Raw genomic sequence first — 18,809 nt, forward strand, 5'->3', positions numbered from 1 at the left:
GGACATAGAATACAAGTTGGGATATGGTGTTACAACTGTACAAAACATTGGTTATGGTGAACCAGGAGTATGTGTTGTGTGGACAGTTTTGTTGGGCACACTGTAGGAAGGATGTGGTTGTGCTGGAAGGGATGCAGAGGGGATTCACCAGGAGGTCCCGGGGGGTGAGGGGGGGGGGGAACTGAAGCTATAAGGGTATAATTACATAGCTTTAATTGTATGTCCTTCCCCCTACACCCACTGCTCACCCGCACCCCCATCCCCAGCACAATCACCCCTCCCCTCTCACCCACCCACCACTCATCTGCACCCCCACCACATCCCCCTCCCCTCACCCCCAACGCTCAACCCTCACCTCCTCACCACATTCCCCCACCCCCTCAGCACTTACTCCCCACTGCTCACCCCATCACCACATCCCCCACTGCTCACCTACCCCCCCATATCCCACACCCCGCTCACCCCGTTCCCCCTCACCGTCCTGCCTCCGCCCCTGCCCCACCACCCACCCAGCTCACCCCCCTCCGCTCCCCCTCCCCATCCTGCCTCCGCCCCTGCCCCACCCCCCAACCACACCCCGCTCACCCCTCCCCACTCCCCCTCCCCGTCCTGCCTCCACCCCTGCCCATCACCCACCTCCATCACATCCTCCAGCGTCTCCTCTGCGTCCACCTTCTCAGTCATGAGCTTGGCTGCCTTGAACTGGGCCTTTGCCAGCAGGTGTCCGCGCTGAGCTGCCTTCCAGTAGGAGCGGGGCAGTTCCACCAGCCCATATCCCAGCAGGAGCACCAGCAGGAACAGGCCCCAGGGTGTTGGCAGCTGTGATACCAATGGTTTGCAGCTGGTACCTGGAGCAGTGATGGGGGTGAGAACCGGCTCTGCAGCAGGGGTCAGACCACCCACAACCCCCTCCACCGACACCACCCATCCCCATAAACTGACCGATGGAGGCAAGCATGCCATTCACCCTTCTTCACCACCCTATCTGCCATTCAATGAGATCACAGCTGACTCAGTCGTCCCCTCCTCTCTTTATTAAATCCCACCTGCCAGTTATCGGCTTGTTCAGTAGGGCTATCATTGTCGTCTTGCTGTGACACCCCCTCCTCACTTCTGAGGTTTGCGTCTTCCACAAACTTGGAGATTTTACCCCACACATCAATGTCCAAGTCATTCACGTCGAGTGGGAGTGGGGTGGACAGTTTCCATGCCCCTCTGACCCATTTGCTCTCCTGAATGTGCCAACACGGCCCAATATAAGCTGACATCTCACTTCCATCTGGCCACGACGCAGCCTCTACACTCAATATCCAATTCAACAATTCAGGTAAATTGTGTTGTGTGTGTTAGTTAGTTGGTTATCTATCTGTAATATTAACATAGCTTCTCTCTCCACAGACATTCTCATCTGTTGGGCATTTCCCACACCTCTGACCTGCCATGCTGCTTCTGTTTGTTACTTCTCTCTCACTATCCTATCAACAGCTTATCCCCATGGTAACCCTGGCCTCATCCTTTCAGATATTTCCTTGGTTGGATACATCACACATCTTTCCTAGTTCTGACGAAGGGTTTGTGACTGCGGACTTTAACACCATTTCTCTTTCCACACATACTGCCTAAACTGCCGAGTGTTGTTATTCCAATTCCCATATCTGCAGTGTATTTGATTTTCAAGAACTAATGACTAGTTAGCCTGACATCTACAGAGGGAAAACACTGGGGGTCTATTTCAAGAACATGAGGAACAGGATGAGGCTACTCAGCCCCTCAAGGCCGTCCTGCTATTGGCCTCAGTACTACTGGCCTGCTCTGTCCCCACACCTCTCAACTCCCTGGTGGTTCATGTGTCTGTCCATCTTTGTCTTGAATACGACTCTGCCTTCACAGTTCTCAAATCAGCAATTCATTCCTGGTACCTGGATCAGATCTGCCGTCTGGGGATCTCCACAGTAGTTCTTTGCACCAATGCCCAGCTCCCACAAACGAATAACTACCCCAGTGGAATGCAACAGATGCAGCTGAGTGCTCTCGGCCCCGCTCACACCCGTCCCCACTCACACCAGGCCCCACTAACAATCGTGGAGCTCCCAGCCCCGCTCACACCCGTGGCCCGGCCCCGGTCACAACACTCCTCTGCACATGGCCGCTCAACTCAGTCAGTGTGGAGGTAATCTCACCAGTCCAGTCTCAGGCCGGGATGCACAGCCACGTAGATCAGGAGTGCTCCAAAAATCAGCAGGTAGGTTCCGTAGTAGATAGCATTCTCAATCAGCGCTGTCTTAATCTTCCCGGTGATGGAGAAGTCCCCTGAGCGAGCGTAGGACTGCATAAAGGGCAGCAAAAATCCTGCAACAAAAGCAACACCTGCGTCAAGCCTGGTGCAGGGTGAAAGAGGCTGCATTCTCATAGCCCCTTTCATGGCTCCAATGCATCCTACAGCACCTGACATGGAGACGAGAGCAATTCCTGGTGGGAAGCTGCCAGTCAATGGGGCACAGCAAGATCCCACAACCTGGCCATGAGGAAGACCAGAGGAAGGGAGGTCATAGAGTCATACAGCATGAAGCAGGCCCTTCGGCCCATCTTGTGCATGTTGACCAAGGTATCTACCTGAGCTAGTCCCATTTGCCTGTGTTTGGCCCATATCCCTTTAAACCTTTCCTATCCATGTACCTGTCCAAGTGTCTTTTAAATCTCACCATGCTGAGTCTCCAAGTACGTACCAGGTCAGGAATTGGGATGTCCAGTAAACCACACGCCAGAAGACAGGCAGAATTCCATCTGGGATGTAACTCCAGGGCTTAAAGCATTCCTGAGGCAGCTGGGAATTGGGGTCACTGGAGACAGCAGAAGGAGGATGGTCACAACACACCAACCAGTAGTTTAGCAAGCAGCCAGTTGTACAAAAGGACATTCCAGCAGACGGACAAAAGGGTGCTCCATGAGGCAGGTTGCAGGGAACGTTGAATGAGGACAAGAAGTTGTTCAGGGAGGAAATTCCAAACCTTAGGGGCTTGGCAGCTGAGGCAGGGGTGGGGGCCAGAATGGGATGTGTGGAGATATCTGTGTGGGTGAGAAAGGGCAAGGGGCAGAGCACATTTAACGATTAACATTATAAGAGGCCAAGTCTGAGGCAACAAAAGGGATCTGGCAGCTGTGGATTGGGATAGGTTTGTTTTCTAGCAATGAGATGCTTGGTAAGTGGGAGACCTTCAAAAGAGAAGTATTCAGAGTACAGAATCTGTGATGTTCCTGTTAGAATAGCAAGGCTAACAGGTTTAGGGAACCTTGGTTATTGAGGAATATTGAGGCCCTGGTAAGGAAAAGGGAGGCGCATATCAGGTATAGGCAGTTAGGATCAAATGAGGCGCTTGAGCAGTATAAGAAATGAAGAGAACACTTAAGTGAGAAATCAGGAGGGCAAGGTGAGAGAGAATCCCAAGGGTTTCTATAGCTATATTAAGAGCAAAAGGATAGCAAGGGGCAAAATTGGTCCTCTTGAAGATAGTGTGGACATTTAAGTGTGGAGCCAAAAGAGATGGAGGAGATTTCAAATGAATTTTTTGCATCTGTCACAGGGTCTATAGAACTGAGGAAAAAGAGTAGTGAGGTCATGGACTGTTTCTGGATTACAGAAGAGGAGGTGCTTGCTGTCTTGAGGCAAATTAAGATGGATAAATCCCCAGGGCCTAACAAGGTGTCCCCTTGGAGTTTGTGGGAGGCTAGTGCAGAAATCGCAGGGGCCCTGACAGAGATATTTAGAATGTCCTTAGCCATGGTGAGGCGCCAGAGGACTCGAGGATAGCTAATGTTGTTCCATTGTCTAAGAAAGGCTCTAAGAATAAACCAGGAAAATTATCGGCCAGAGAGCCTGACGTCAGTCGTGGGTAAATTATTGGAAGGTATTCTGAGGGACAGGATATATAAGTATTTGGATAGACAGGGCCTGATTAGGGATAGACAACATGGGTTTGTGTGTGGTAGGTCATGTCTAACCAATCTTCATAGAGTACTTCGAGGAGGTTACCAAGAAGGTTGATGAGGGAAAGGGCGGTGGAGGTTATCCATTTAGCAAGGCCTTTGACAAAGTCCCACATGGGAGGCTGCTCCAGAAGGTTAAGTCACTTGGGATTCAGGATGAAGTAGCCAATTGGATTCAACATTGGCTTCCTGGGAGAAGCCAGAGAGTGGTTAGTAGATGGTTGTCTCTCTGACTGGAGGCCTGTGACTAGTGGTGTGCCGCAGGGATCGGTGCTGGGTCCGCTGTTTCTTATCATCTATATTAATGGTTTAGATGATAATGTGGTAAACTGAATCAGCAAACTTGTGGATGACACCAAGATTGGGAGCATAGTGGACTGCAAGCAATTCTACCAAAGCTTGCAAAGTTATCTGGACCAGCTGGGAAAATGGGCTGAAAAAATGTCGGATGGAATTTAATGCAGACTAGTGTAAGGTGAAGCACTTTGGGAGGACCCACGAGGGTAAGACTTACACTGTGAATGGTAGGGCACTGAAGTGTGCAGCAGAACAAAGGGACCTGGGAACACAGATCCATAATTCCTTGAAAGTGGCATCACAGGCAGATAGGGTTGCAAAGAGAGCTTTTGGCACATTGGCCTTCATAAATCAGTGCATTGGGATGTTATGTTAAAGTTGTATAAAATGTTGATGAGGCCAAACAGAGGTGTGCAGTTCTGGTCACCTACCTACAGGAAGAATATCAATAAGCTTGAAAGAGTGCAGAGAAAATTTACACAGATGTTGCCAGGACTTGAGGACCTGAGTTACAGGGATAGGTTGAATAGGTTAGGACTTTATTCCCTGAAGCGCAGGAGAATGAGGGGAGATCTTACAGAGGTATACAAATTATGAGGGGTATAGATAGGGTGAATGCATGCAGGCTTTTCCCCTCAGGTTGGGTGAGACTAGAACCAGAGGTCATAGGTTTAGGGTGAAAGGTGAAATGTTTAAGGGGAACCTGAGGGGGAACTTCTTCACTCAGAGGGTGGTGTGAGTGTGGAAACGAGCTGCCAGTGGAAGTGGCGGATGCGGGTTCAATTGTAACACTTAAGAGAAATTTGGATAGGTGCACGGATGGGAGGGGTTTGGAGGAATGCGGTCCGGGTACAGGTAGATGGGACTAGGTAGAAAACCAGGCTGGCATGGACTAGGTAGGCTGAATGGCCTGTTTCTGTGTTGTAGTGCTCTATGACTCTACAGTGCAGGGTTGTCAACACAAGGATGAGAAGGTTAAGGGAATGTGAGAGTACAGGAGCCCAGGCAGGTGGTGGGGACAGTGCAGAGTGGGGAATGAGTGGTCGGGGTTCAGAGGATGGGACACGGGCTGCAGATGGCTTACCTGTGAGAGGAGTTGATGTTGCTCACTATGAAAGCCTTTGTGGAGTTGGAAGCTGCTGTGGGTGAGACCTTGGAGCTGTCAACTTTACATTGTCTGTAAATAGTCTGAAACACAGAGAACAAGTGATGTGTCTGCCTCACCGTCCCAAACCAACCCAAGCAGAACTGGGAGGAGGCTGTGTCAACACTCACATCAGAACAACGTGGATATTTTCACAAGGGAATGGGGAAGGAAAGCTGCAACGAGATCAAAATCAACAGAAGATAGTGCAGTTCGATATGTGGCGCAGGAGCTGGTGCGGGAGGGAGGGCTTCAGATATGTGGATCACTGGGCTCTCTTCCAGGGCAGGTGGGACCCGTACAGGAGGGACATGTTGCCCCTGAAATGGAGGGGGACCAATTCCTCACAGGAGGTTCACTAGTGCTACTTGGGAGGATTTAAACTAGAGTGGCGGGGGGGGGGGGGGGGGTGGGAACTAGAGCGGCAGGTCAGCAGGTGGAGGAATTGAGAAGGTAGATGTTACGACAAGTTAGTCTGAAGAAGGACATGCAGGGCTGGGTTAATGAACACACTGGGATTGATGGGCTGGTGTGTTTGTTTCAATGCAAGGTGTACTAATAGGATCAATACATGAAACTATGATGTTGCAGCCATTGCAGATGCTTGTTTGTGAGAGGGACAGGATTGGCAGCTCAACGTTCCTGGGTATTGATATTTTAGATGAGATAGAGAGGAAAAGAAGTGGAAGTGCTGCATTGCTCATCAGGGAGAATGTCACACCTGCACTTCGGGAGGACATACTGGAGGGATCATCCACTGGGGGAATATGGGTAGAGCTCAGGAATAAGAAAGGTGCAATCACTCTGACGAGGTTATACAACAAGCCACTGGGAGATCGAGGAACAGATATGTGGGCAGGATTACAGAAAGATGCAAAGATAACAAGGTTGTCAAAGTGACTTTAACTTCTCCAATATTGACTGGGATTTCCAGAGTGCAAGAGACTTAGATGGGGCAGAATTTCTTCAGTGGATTCAAGAGGGTTTCTTGAAACAACATGTGGATAGTCCAACTGGAGGAGGGGCCATACTGGACCTTTTGGGAAATGAGACTGGACAGGTGACTGGCCTCTCAGTGGAAAAGCATCTTGGGAACAGTGATCACAACCCCTTCAGTTTTAATATAATTATAATAAGTCTGGACCTTGTGGGAAAGTATTAAATTGGGGGAGGGTGAATTATAACAATATCATACAAGACCGAGGGAGAGTTAATTGGGAGCAGCTGTTTCTGGGCAAGTCCACATCTGACATGTGGGAGTTGTTTAAAAACCAGCTGACCAGCGCTCAGGACCGGCATGTTCTGGTAAGGAGGAAGGACAAGGATGGCAAGGTAAGGGAACCTTGCATGACAAGAGAGGTTACGAATTTAGCCAAAAAGAAAAAGGAAGCATATGTATTATTTAGGAAGCTAAAATTTGACAGGGCCCTTGAAGAATATAGAGATAGCAGGAAAGAGCTCAAGCAGGGGATCAGGAAGGCCAAAAGGGGCCTTGAAATGTCCTTGGCAAGTAGGACCAAAGAGAATCTCAAGGCATTTTATACTGAAACAAGAGAATACCAAGGGAGAGGGTTGGACCACTCAAGGATAAATCAAGGAATTTATGCTTGGAGTCAAGAGGACATGGTGAGGTACTAAATGAGTACTTTGTGTCAGTATTCATTGAGGAGGAGGACATGGAGGGTAGTGAGAGCAGTGAGGTGCATGCTAATGTGCTAGGGCACTTTGAGATCAGGAAGGTAGTGGTGCTAGGTCTTTTCAAGAACATCAAGGGGATAAGTACCAATGACCTGATGGGATATACTCCAGGTTATTAAAAGAGATGAGAGAGGAGATTGCTGGGGCCACAGGCAAGGTCCCAGAAGACTGGAGAGTAGCCAATGCTGTTTCTTTGTTCAAGAAGGGAAATAGGGATAATCGACGAAATATCAGCTGGTGAGCCTCACATCAGTGCTGGGAAGCTATTGGAGAGGTTTCTTAGAGATCAGATTTATGTTCATTTGGAAAAACATGGCCTGATTAGGGAGAGCCAGCATGGTTGTGGGTGGGGAAGGTCATGTTGGACAAATAATTGAGTTTTTTGTGGAGTAATGCAAGTGATTGATGAGGGCAGGGCAGTGGATGTTGTCTGAGTGGGTTTTAGTGAGGCAGTTGACAAAGTCCCACATGGTAGACATCCAGAAGATTAAGATGTATGGGATCCATGGTGACTTGGTAGTTTGGATTCAGAATTGGCTTGTCCATAGAAGACAGAGGGTAGTGGCAGAGGGGTGTGGCTGGAGGTCCGTAACCAGTGGTGTTCTTTAGGGATTGGCAGGCACGGTAGTGCAGTGGTTAGCGTAACGCTATCACAGCGCCAGCGACCCTGGTTCAATTCCCGCTGCTGTCTGTAAGGAGTTTGTATGTTCCCCCTGTGTCTGCATGGGTTTCCTCCAGGTGCTCCGGTTTCCTCCCACATTCCAAAGGCGTATGGGTTAGGAAGTTGTGGGCATGCTATGTTGGCACGGGAAGCGTGGCGACAGTTGTGGGCTGCCCCCCAGAACACTCTATGCAAAAGATGCATTTCACTGTGTTTCAATGTACACGTGACTAATAAAGAAATCTAAATCTACCGGGACCTCTGTTGTTTGTGATGTATATAAATGACTTGGATGAAAATGTAGATGGGTGGGTTACTAAGTTTGCAGACAACACAAAGATTGGTGGAGTTGTGGACAGTGTAGGGGGCTGCCAAAGGATACAGCAGGATATAGATCAGTTAGAGATATGGGCAGAGAAGTGGCAGATAGAGTTTAATCCAGGCAAGTGTGAGGTTTTGCACTTTAGGAAGTCAAATGAAAGGGAAAAGTACACAGTTAATGGCAGGTACCTTTTAATGGCATTGATATACAGAGGGATCTTGGGGTCCAAGTCCATAGCTCCCTGAAAGTGGCCACACAAGTAGATATGCTTGACTTCAGTGGTCAAAGCATTGAGTATAAGAGTCAGGAAGTCGTGTTGCAGCTTCATAAAACTTTAATTGGGCTGCACTTGGAGTATTGTGTGCAATTCTGGTCGGTATACTATAGGAAAGATGTGATTAAGCTCAAGAGGGTGCAGAATAGACTCACAAGAATGTTGCCTGGATTGGAGGGCTTGAGTTGTAGGGACAGATTGGATAGGCTGGGACTGTTTTTTCCTGGAGCATAGGAGGCTGAGAGGTGACATGATAGAGGTTTATAAAATTATAAGAGGCATGGATAGGGTAGATTCTATTTCCCAGGGTAGGGGTGACTAAAAGTTGAGGGTATGTTTAAAATGAAAGGGAGGAGGTTTAAAGGGGATCTGAGGGGTAAATTTTTCCATACAGAATATTTGGTATCTGGAGATGGTGGAGGCAGGAACAGTTAACCACATTTAAGAGACATCTGGACAGGCACTTGAATGAGTCAGGCATAGAGAGATATGGAATTAATGCAGGCAAATGGGATTAGTATAGATAGGCACGATGGTGAGCATAGACACTGTGGACTGAAGAGCCTGTTTCTACATGCAAATAGATGTTCCTGGTCTATTTGACCTTAAACCAATGCCCTCTTGTTTTTGATACCCCTACTGAGAAAATAAGGTTTGGCAGGGATAGTCAGCATGGCATTGTATGTGGGAAATTGTGCCTCACAAATTTCATTGAGTGTTTTGAGGAGGTGACCTAGAGGATTGATGAGGGCAGGGCGGTAGACGTTGGACTTCAGCAAGGCCTTTGACGAGGTCCCACATGGTAGACTGATCCAGGAGGGTAGAACACTTGGGATCCAGGGTGAGATAGCAAATTGGATACAGAATTGGGCTTGGTGGTAGGAGGTAGAGGGTGGTAGTGGAGGGCTGCTTTTCAGATTGGAGGCCTGTGACCGGTGGTGTGCTGCAGGGGTCTGTGCTGTTTCATGTATATTAATGATTTGGAAGGGAACGTAGATGGCATGGTTAGTAAGTTTGCAGATGACGCCAAAATTGGTGATGAAGTGTTCAGTTAAAGTTGTCTGAGGTTACAACAGGATCTAGATCACCTGGGGAAGTGGGCCAAGGAATGGCAGATGGAGTTTAACTCAGACAAGTGCGAGGTGATGAATTTGGGAAATTGAAGCAGGGCAGGACTTGCACAGTAAATAATAGAGTCCTGGGGAGAGACCAAGGGGTACGAGTATATAGTTCCCTGAAAATGGAAGCACAGGTAGACAGGGTGGTGAGGAAGGCGTTATGCTATGCTGAGGCACTGATTATAGGAGTTGGGACAAAATGTTATAGTTGTACATATTGTTGATAAGGCATACTTGGGAGTACTGTGTGCAGTTCTGGGAGCCATGCCATAGCAAGGATGCGATTAAGCTAGAGAGGGTGCAGAAAAGATTGGAGGGCCTGAGTTCTATGGAGAGCCTGGACAGGCTGGGACTGTTTTCCCTGGAGCGAAGGAGGCTGAGGGGTGACCTTGTAGAGATTTCTAGATCATGAGGGGTTTGGATAAGGTGGATGGTCACAGTCATTTCCCAGGATGGGGGATTCTAACACTAGAGGCAGAGGTTTAATGTGAGAGGGGAAAAATTTCAAGGGGACCTGAGGGGCAATCTTTTCACACAGAGGGTGGTGGGTATATAGAACAAGCTGCCAGGGGAAGTGGTACAGGAGGGAACAATTACAACAGACAATCTGACAAGTAGATGGATAGGAAAGGTTTAGAGGGACATGGACCAAACACAAGAAAGTGAGATGTCTCCTCATGCTCCAGTGATGAATCCATCCCTTCAACAACTCCATGCTCACTGCCCTTGGGACAACCCGAGAGCTGGACGACGTGGGCTGGTACTGGGCTGACTGACTGGTGGCTGCTGCACAGGGAGCTAAACTTAGCAAGGGGTGCAGGAAGGAGCAGGTAGGGTGCAGCAAATGGTTACCGTGGTGACGTCCAGCGGCAGGATGATGACAATCAGGAAGCAGAGGTACCAGGCCAAGAGGGTGGCAACGATCACCAGACGATGTTGCTTCCTGAAGTCGGCGTAGCGATAGAGAACCAACAGGGCCAGGAAGAAAACAGCCACAATATCGATGCCCAGCACTGCTCCACTCATGGTTAACCTGACAGGGGAGGGGAGAAAGAGAGGGGGGGAGGGGGAGGGGGAAGAGAGAAATAGAAAGCAAGAGAGATCAGGGAGGAGTGAGGGAGGGGAGGACAGCCTCTGGTTGCTGGTCAATCACTGGTCACTAGATGGAGTTGTCCAAGGAAACCTGTGGAGAAAATACAGCAGGTGAGCAGCGCCGGCGCAGCCCCTCCCTGCGTGCGAGCGGCATCAGCACAAATAGAAAGAATGGATTTGGGGTGAAAGTGAACATTTTTAGAATCATGGAGTTATACAGCACAGAAAAAGGCCATTCAGCCCTCCAAATCCATGCAACCAGAGGGCACCCATCTGTATTAATCCAATGTCCATAAGACAAAGGAGCAGAAGTCGGCCATTCAGCCCATCGAGTCTGCTCCACCATTCTATCACGAGCTGATCCATTCTCCCATTTAGCCCCACTCCCCTGCCTTCTCACCATAACCTTTGATGCCCTGGCTACTCAGACACCTGTGAATCTCTGCCTTAACTATACCCAATGACTTTGCCTCCACAGCCACTCGTGGCAACAAATTCCACAGATTCATCACTCTCTGGCTGAAGAAATTTCTCCGCATCTCTGTTCTGAATGGGCACCCTTCAATCCTGCAGTCGTGCCCTCTTCTACTAGGCTTCCCTACCACGGGAAACTACTTTGCCACATTGACTCTGTCCAGGCCTTTTAACATTTGAAATGTTTCTATGAGGTTCACCCTCGTTCTTCTGAACTCCAAGGAGTACAGCCCAAGAGCCGTCAAACGTTCCTCATATGTTAACACTCTCATTCTTGGAATCATTCTAGTGAATCTTCTCTGAACCCTCTCCAATGTCAGCACATCCTTTCTTAAATAACGAGCCCAAAACTGCACACAGTGCCATTATGTCCCAGTACTTGGCCCAGAGCCCTCTACACCTGGGTGATTCAAGTGCTGGTCTAGACATTTCTTAACTGCTGTCAGTGACTCTGCCTCCAACCCTCCCTCTGGCAGTGTGTCCCAGGTATTCACCATTCTCTGGCTGAATGTCACCTCTAAATCTCTTACCCCTTACTCTAACCCATGTCCTCTAGCTTTATCTGCCTCTGATATGGGGAACAATTTCCTGCAGTCTACCCTATCTATACCTCCTCATTACTTTATACACCTCAGTCATGTTCCCTTTTAACCTCTCAGTTCCAGCGAGAACAGACCCAGTCTCTCTACGTGAGTGAAACATTCCATCCCAGGCAATGTCCTGGTGAATCTCCTCTGCACCCCCTCTAGTGCAGTCACATCCTTCCTTCAGTGTGGTGACCAGAACTGCACCCAGTATTCCAGCTGAGGTCTGACCAAGGCTTATAAAGTTGGAGCATGACCTCCCTTGTATTCAATGCCCCGACTAATGAAGGCCAGTATCCCATGTGCCTTCTTAACCATGTTATCTACTTGCACTGCCACCTTCAAGGATCTACGTACCTTCATACCAAAGCCCCTCTGTTCCACGTTACTCTCTAGGACCCCACCATTCACAGTGTATGTCCTAACCTCATTAGTGCTCCGAAAATGTCTCATTTACTTGCTGCCCTTTGTTGGTATCACTGGGGGTGAACTGAATTGGCTGCAGACTGACTCCTGTAACAGTGGACTTCAGGAGGAAGCTGGGCTGGTTCATCCACTTGGTATTCCCAGCTAACCATGGTGCTTCAGCCTTGTCTCTGACTCTCACACACTGCATCCACTATCGCTGAGGATGGGGATGTTCCTGGTCTGCTCTTCCCAGCAGATGTTTAATTGCCCATTCACAGCTGGATGTGGAGCATTTGTCTAGTTGTGAGACTGAGAACTTCTTTTGCCCATGGCCTGCTGTTCCAGCAGTGTAACACACACAGTCCTGTGCTGCAGATTCACAGAAGGCAGCAGGGGTGTAGGGATAGAGCAGGGGTAGGACTGGAGATATGATCAGCCATGATCACATTGAATGGTGGAACTACTGAAAAGGCCAATGGCCTGCTCCTGTTCCCATTTGCCATATATAGAACATAGAACAGTACAGCATAGAACAGGCCCTTCGGCCCACAAAGTTGTGCTGACACAGCTAATCCCTCCTACCTACAGAATGCCCATATCCCTCCATTTTCCTCTCATTCATGTGCCCATCCAAGCCCCTCTTAAAAGCCCCCCATTGAGTTTGCCTCCATCACCCTATCAGGCAACGCATTCCAGGCATCCACCACACTCTGAGTAAAAAACTTAACCCTCACGTCTGTTCTGAACCTACCTCCTCTCACCTTAAATGCATGCCCTCTGGTATTGGATTGCTCAATAATGGGAAAAAAGATATTGCTTGTCCACCCTATCTATGCCCCTCATAATTTTATACACTTCCAAAAGATCACCTCTCAGCCTCCGCCGCTCCAGAGAAAAGAGCCCAAGTTTGTCCAGCCTCTCCTGATAGCACATGCCCTCTAATCCAGGCAGCATCCTAGTAAACCTCCTCTGCACCCTCTGTAAAGCCTCAACATCCTTCCTGTAGTGAGGTGACCAGAATTGCACTCAATACCTCAATGCAGCCTAACCAGAGTTCTATAGAGATGCATCACAACTTCTTGACTCCTATACTCATTACCCCAATTAATAAATGCAAGCAGTCCATAAGCCTTCTTAACCACCCTGTCTACCTGCGTAGCCACTTTCATTGAGTCATGGACTTGCACCCCAAGGTCTCTCTGCTCTTCAAGACTGTTGAGGGTCTTGCCCTTAAGAGTGTACTGCCTCCTGACATTAGTCCTACCAAGGTGCAACACCTCACATTTATCCGGGTTAAACTCCATTTGCCATTTCTCTGCCCACATCTGCAACTGATCTATATCACGGTGTATCTGTCGCCAGTCTTCTACACTATTCACAACTCCACCAATCTTGGTATTGTCTGCAAACTTACTAACCCATCCATCAGCATACTCATCCAGGTCACTTATGTACATCACAAACAGCAGAGGTCCCAGCACAGATCCCTGCGGAACACCACTACTCACAGGCCTCCAACCCAAATAAGTCCCTTCAACCACCATCCTTTGTCTTCTACGGGCAAGTCAGTTCTGGACCCACACAGCCAATTCTCCACTGACCCCATGCATCCAAACTTTCTTGATTAACCGATTATGTGGAACCTTGTCAAATGCCTTACTGAAGTCCATATAGATGACATCCACAGCTCTAACTTCATCAATCTCCCTCGTCACCCTGTCAAAAAACTCAACCAGATTAGCAAGACATGACTTGTCCGGCACAAAGCAATGCTGGCTTTCCCGAATCAAACCATTGGATTCCAGATGCTCGTATATCCTGTCTCTAAGAGTTTTCTCCAGTAATTTCCCTACAACTGACGTGAGACTCACCGGTCTACAGTTCCCTGGATTTTCCCTTGTTCCTTTCTTAAATAGAAGAACAACATTAGCCACTCGCCACTCCTCCGGGACCTCACCCATGGTCAAAGAGGATACAAAGATACTGGTCAAGGCCCCAGCAATTTCGTCTCTTGCCTCAGTCAGTAACCTGGGGTATATCCCATCGGGCCCTGGAGACATATCCACTTTAATACTGTTTAGGAGACCTAACACTACCTCCTCCTTGACCTCTAAATGCCCTAACATGTTTACACCCTCAGTTCCAATTTCTGCATCCTGCATGTCCCTTTCCTGGGTAAATGCTGAAGAGAAATACTCATTCAGAACCTCCCCCACATCCTCTGCATCCAAACACAGATTCCCTTCTTTATCCCTAGGTGGTCCTACCCCTCCCTCGTTATCCTCTTATTCCTGACATAGGTGTAAAATGCTTTTGGATTCTCCTTAATCTTACTTGCTAAAGACTTTTCATGGCCCCTCCTGGCTTTCCTAATTCCTTTCTTGAGTTGATTTCTAGCTTCTCTATAGTCCTCACATGCTCTGTCTGATCCTAACTGGCCTGTTTTGTGCTGTATGGTTCTATGGTATGGTACTTGTCCTTTTTCTTCTTGACTAAGTTCCCTTATTTTGCCATTCATGTCCTTCCTTCTAATCGGGACATACCTATCCTGTACCCTCTGTATTTGACTCTTAAACACTTTCCACGTGTTCAATGTGGACTTGCCAACAAAATGATGTTCCCAGTTTACTCTACCTAGTTCCTGCCTTATGTTTTGATAATTAGCCCTGCTCCAATTTAAAACACTCCCGCTAGCCCCATACCTATCTTTATCTACAGCTGTCCTGAAAGTTAGTGAGCTGTGGTCACTGTTCCCCAATTGGTCACCCACTGATAGGTGAGTCACCTGGCCAGGCTCATTACCCAACACCAGGTCCAGAATAGCCTCTCCCCTTGATGGACTGTCAGCATACTGATTTAAGAACCCCTCCTGGATACACCTAACAAATTCTGCCCCATCTAACCCCATTGCACTAAAAAAGTCCCAATTTATATTAGGGAAGTTGTAGTCTCCCATGACCACAACCCTGTAATGTTTACACATTTCCCTAATCTGTTTGCATACCCGTTCCTCAATGTCCCAGCTATTGGGAGGTGATTGCACCCTTCCTATTCCTGAGCTCTACCCAGAGACTCTGTGTCCGAGCCTCCATTATGTCTCCCCGGAGTGCAGCTGATATATTATCTCCAATAACTATTGCAACTCCTCCCCCCTTTTACCCCCCCTCTCTATTCTTTCTAAAACTTCGAAACCCTGGTACATCGATCACCCATTCCTGTCCCTCCCTCAACCAAGTCTCTGTAATGGCCACAACATCATAGTTCCATGTACTGATCCGTGCTCTAAGCTCATCACTCTTGCCCATAACACTCCGAGATTAAAGTACAAACACTTCAAACCATTCGTCCCATCCCATCTGTTATCAGGACTCTGCCTAATACTACATTCCCTGACATCAGCCCTCCTGCCCGTTCCCTCACTTACTGACCTGTTGTTCTGAGTCCCATCCCCCTGCGAAGCGAGTTTAAACCATTTTCCACATCATCAGTTACAGCTGTAGTGTTCTGCTCACAACATGCCCTTCCGCATTAACTAGGGTTAATGGCCACCTTTACAGTAATGGAGAGAGGGAGGTGTCAGGCTGGGAGGGGGGTACTGTACACCTCTGCTGCTGCTGATCCACAGTCCCAAACGGATGCCTAGCTTTGAGCTGTCACACCCATTCCAACTCTGTCCCAGTTTAAACGTTTGCAGAGCCACACCACTCTATGGTGGGGGACACATAGACGGAGGGTCAGGCAGCATCTAAGGAGGGAAATGGACAGTTGATGTTTCGAGTTGAGACTCTTTATCTGGACTGAAACATAAAGGGGAGATAGCCGGTATAAAGAGATGGGGGGAAAGGGTGGGGCAGGAGCTGGGAGGTGACGGGTGGGTCCAGGTGAGGGGGTGATAGGTAGATGGGGGAGAGGAGAGTGGGAATGATGACAGAAGCTGTGAGGTGGAGGTGACAAAGGGCTGAGGATGATGGAATCTGATGGGGGAGGAAGGTGGAGCCTGGAATAAAGGGAGGGGTAAGTGGGGAGGGGAACCAATGGGAGGAATGTGTGGGTGATGGAGAGAGTGGAGGAGGGGAAAGAGACAGTGATGGGCGGGCAGGTAGATCAAGGGGGAGAGACAAGGGACAGAGGGAGAGCAGTTACCAGAAGTTGGAGAATTCGTGCCGCCGGGTTGTGGACTACCCAGGTGGAATGTGAGGTGATGTTCCACTAGTTTGTGTTTAGCCTCACTCTGGCAGTGGAGAGGCCGAGGACGAGGACAGACGTGATGGTGAAGGCGAAACTTTCTCTGCACAAGGACTGTTACAGTCCCTAGACTTTCATCTACTGCTTGGGTTAACTGTGCTCACAGCTGGCCAGCTTGGCAGATGGAACTGACTAGCAATTAATAGGGTGGGTGAAATGGCTGGTGTGCTGATGCAGCAGGGTCCCAATTAACCAAGGTGCCTGCATCTACTTTCAGAACTTTTACTGTTTGAGGCGGCGGCGCTGGATGCAAAAATGAGTTCAGAAAACTCCACCCAGCGTCCTTCCCTGGAGACAGGTTCCACTAGTGCTGTTGTACACCTGTGACAGGTAGATTGGTGAGGATGAGATTGAGTAGGTTTATATCTTATGAGAACAGAAATGCTGGGAATATGTTGCAGCCTTGTGGTCTCGGTATTGAATCCTACAACCCCTGGTAACTTGATTTCTCCATCTGTGACAGACTCAATGGGCCGAATGGCCTACTTCTGCTCCTTGATCTTGTGAGCTCAGGTCTTTGTTTTTCCCCTTTTTATCTTTTCTTGCCTCTGGGCGTGGAGCAAGTGCCCAGCCTGACCTGCTGGGCTTGTCTTCCTGCTCTGCAGTTCACAGCTCCCACATTCTTTTGTCTACGTTAATAGCTCATTAACCACATAACCTTGGCTATCCCCATGATCTCCCTGGTTTCATCCTAACAGAGACATCGCCCTCCCTCACCCTCCCTGCAGCTTCACCAGCTTCTTTTGTCTCCTGTTCAGTTCTGACCAAGGGTCTCCCACCTGAAACATTAACTGATTCTCCCCCCACAGATGTTGCCTGACCTGCTGAGTATTTCCAGCATTTTCTGTTTTTATTTCAGATTTCTAGTGTCTGCAGATTTGCTTTTGATTTTCATTTGCTTGAAATACTCAGCAGGGAAGGCAGCATTTGTGGACAGAGCAAGGCATGATTCTTCTGATGAAAGGGCATTCTCTCCCCACAGATGCTGCCTGACCTGCTGAGTGTTTCCAGCACTTTGTTTTTATATCAGTCTAAAACGAAGAGGTTGGTTGTTTAAAACTGAGAGGGCAGAGGTTTATTAAGAACCTGAGGGGCAACATTTTCACATAGAGAATGGTGCGAGTATGGGACAAGCTGCCAGAGGAAGTGGTTGAGGCAGGTACATTAACAACATTTAATAGACACTTGGACAGGTATATGGATAGGAACGGTTTAAAGTGTTATGGACCAAACATGGGCAAATGGGACTCATCTTAGATGGGCACCGTGGTCGGCATGGACCAGTTGGGCCAAAGGGCCTGTTTCCATGCTGTATGACTGCATGAGGAGAAATTCCTTCACCCAGAAGTTGGTGAACCTGTGGAATTCTCTACCCCGGAGGTCAATGGAGTTTTGACATTAGGTTCATCCAAAAGAAGACGGTTATATTCCTGGGGATTAGAGGAATCAAGGGCTCTGGGGATCATTCTGGAAAATGGGCCTAAGGTGGAAGATCAGGCTGGTTAGGCCAGGTGTCCTACTGTTGTTCCTCATTCCTATGTTCTTACGTTTATCTCCTGTGTTGCTTTACTCGCTACCAGCCACAGAGCAAGCCTGAAGCTGGGTCCCTGAGGACTCAGTCAACACTGAGCTACCACACCACTCTTGATAATGGGCACATTTGTGCTTCTTCCCAGAGTTGTTCAAATGGAGCAGCATTCAGCTGACAGAGCACGGCCAGTAGGAAAAGCTTTCCTTGCCAGTGGTTGACCTGATACTAGACTTCATGGACTTCCAGGGCTACTCCCTCTCACCTGTGAACTACTTATGTCACATTCTCTGGTGGCTCTGTCCCACCAGTTGGACAGAACATCTCCAGGGAGTGTGACAGAGGAGTCAGGCTCATTGTCTGTAGATCTATCCTGGGCCCAACACATTGATGGCATGCCAGCGGCTCTACTTCGATGGGAGTTTGAGGAGATTTGGTATGTCACAAGATCACAAGACAAGGGAGCAGAAGCAGGCCATTCGGCCCATCGAGTCTGCTCCAAGGAAAAGGGAAAAAGAAATGGGGTGGGAAAAAAAGAAAAAAGAAAAGAGAGAAAAAAACTATTCTAATCCCATTTTCCAGCCTTATCCCCATATCCCTTGATACCCTGACTATTTAGATATCTGTCTATCTCCTCCTTGAACACCCCCACTGATCTGGCCTCCACTGCTGTGCGTGGCAAGGAGTTCCACAATTTCACCACCCTCTGGGTAAAGAAATTTCTCCTCATCTCTGTCTTGAAACTGTACCCTCTAATTCTAAGATTGTGCCCTCTGGTCCTGGACTCGCCCACCAAGGGAAACAGCCTAGCCACATCTACTCTATCCTTACCTGTCAACATTTTAAATGTCGCTACGAGGTCCCCTCTCATCCTTCTGTACTCCAGTGAGTACAGTCCAAGAGCCGACAAACGCTCATCATACTTAAGCCCTTTCATTCCCGGAATCATTCTCGTAAATCTCCTCTGAACCCTCTCCAAC

At 48.6% G+C, this 18,809-nt stretch overlaps 2 protein-coding genes across 2 annotated transcripts in view; both read right to left on the bottom strand.

Annotated features, from left to right (window-relative positions):
• Window positions 1–18,809, bottom strand: part of LOC127572336 (G-protein coupled receptor-associated protein LMBRD2-like) — a 76,720-nt gene that overhangs the window by 53,702 nt on the left and 4,209 nt on the right. The window lies entirely within an intron of this gene.
• LOC127572335 (G-protein coupled receptor-associated protein LMBRD2-like) overlaps window positions 1–18,809 on the bottom strand; it is a 40,233-nt gene that overhangs the window by 17,272 nt on the left and 4,152 nt on the right. Inside the window, 6 exon segments of the mRNA XM_052019463.1 lie at window positions 637–807; window positions 809–848; window positions 2,181–2,378; window positions 2,727–2,840; window positions 5,366–5,469; window positions 10,351–10,681. Coding sequence (XP_051875423.1) covers window positions 637–807; window positions 809–848; window positions 2,181–2,378; window positions 2,727–2,840; window positions 5,366–5,469; window positions 10,351–10,524 — 801 coding nt within the window. The 5' untranslated portion in view covers window positions 10,525–10,681.

This window comes from Pristis pectinata, chromosome 7, assembly GCF_009764475.1.
Source record: "Pristis pectinata isolate sPriPec2 chromosome 7, sPriPec2.1.pri, whole genome shotgun sequence".
Classification (NCBI taxonomy): Eukaryota; Metazoa; Chordata; class Chondrichthyes; order Rhinopristiformes; family Pristidae; genus Pristis; species Pristis pectinata.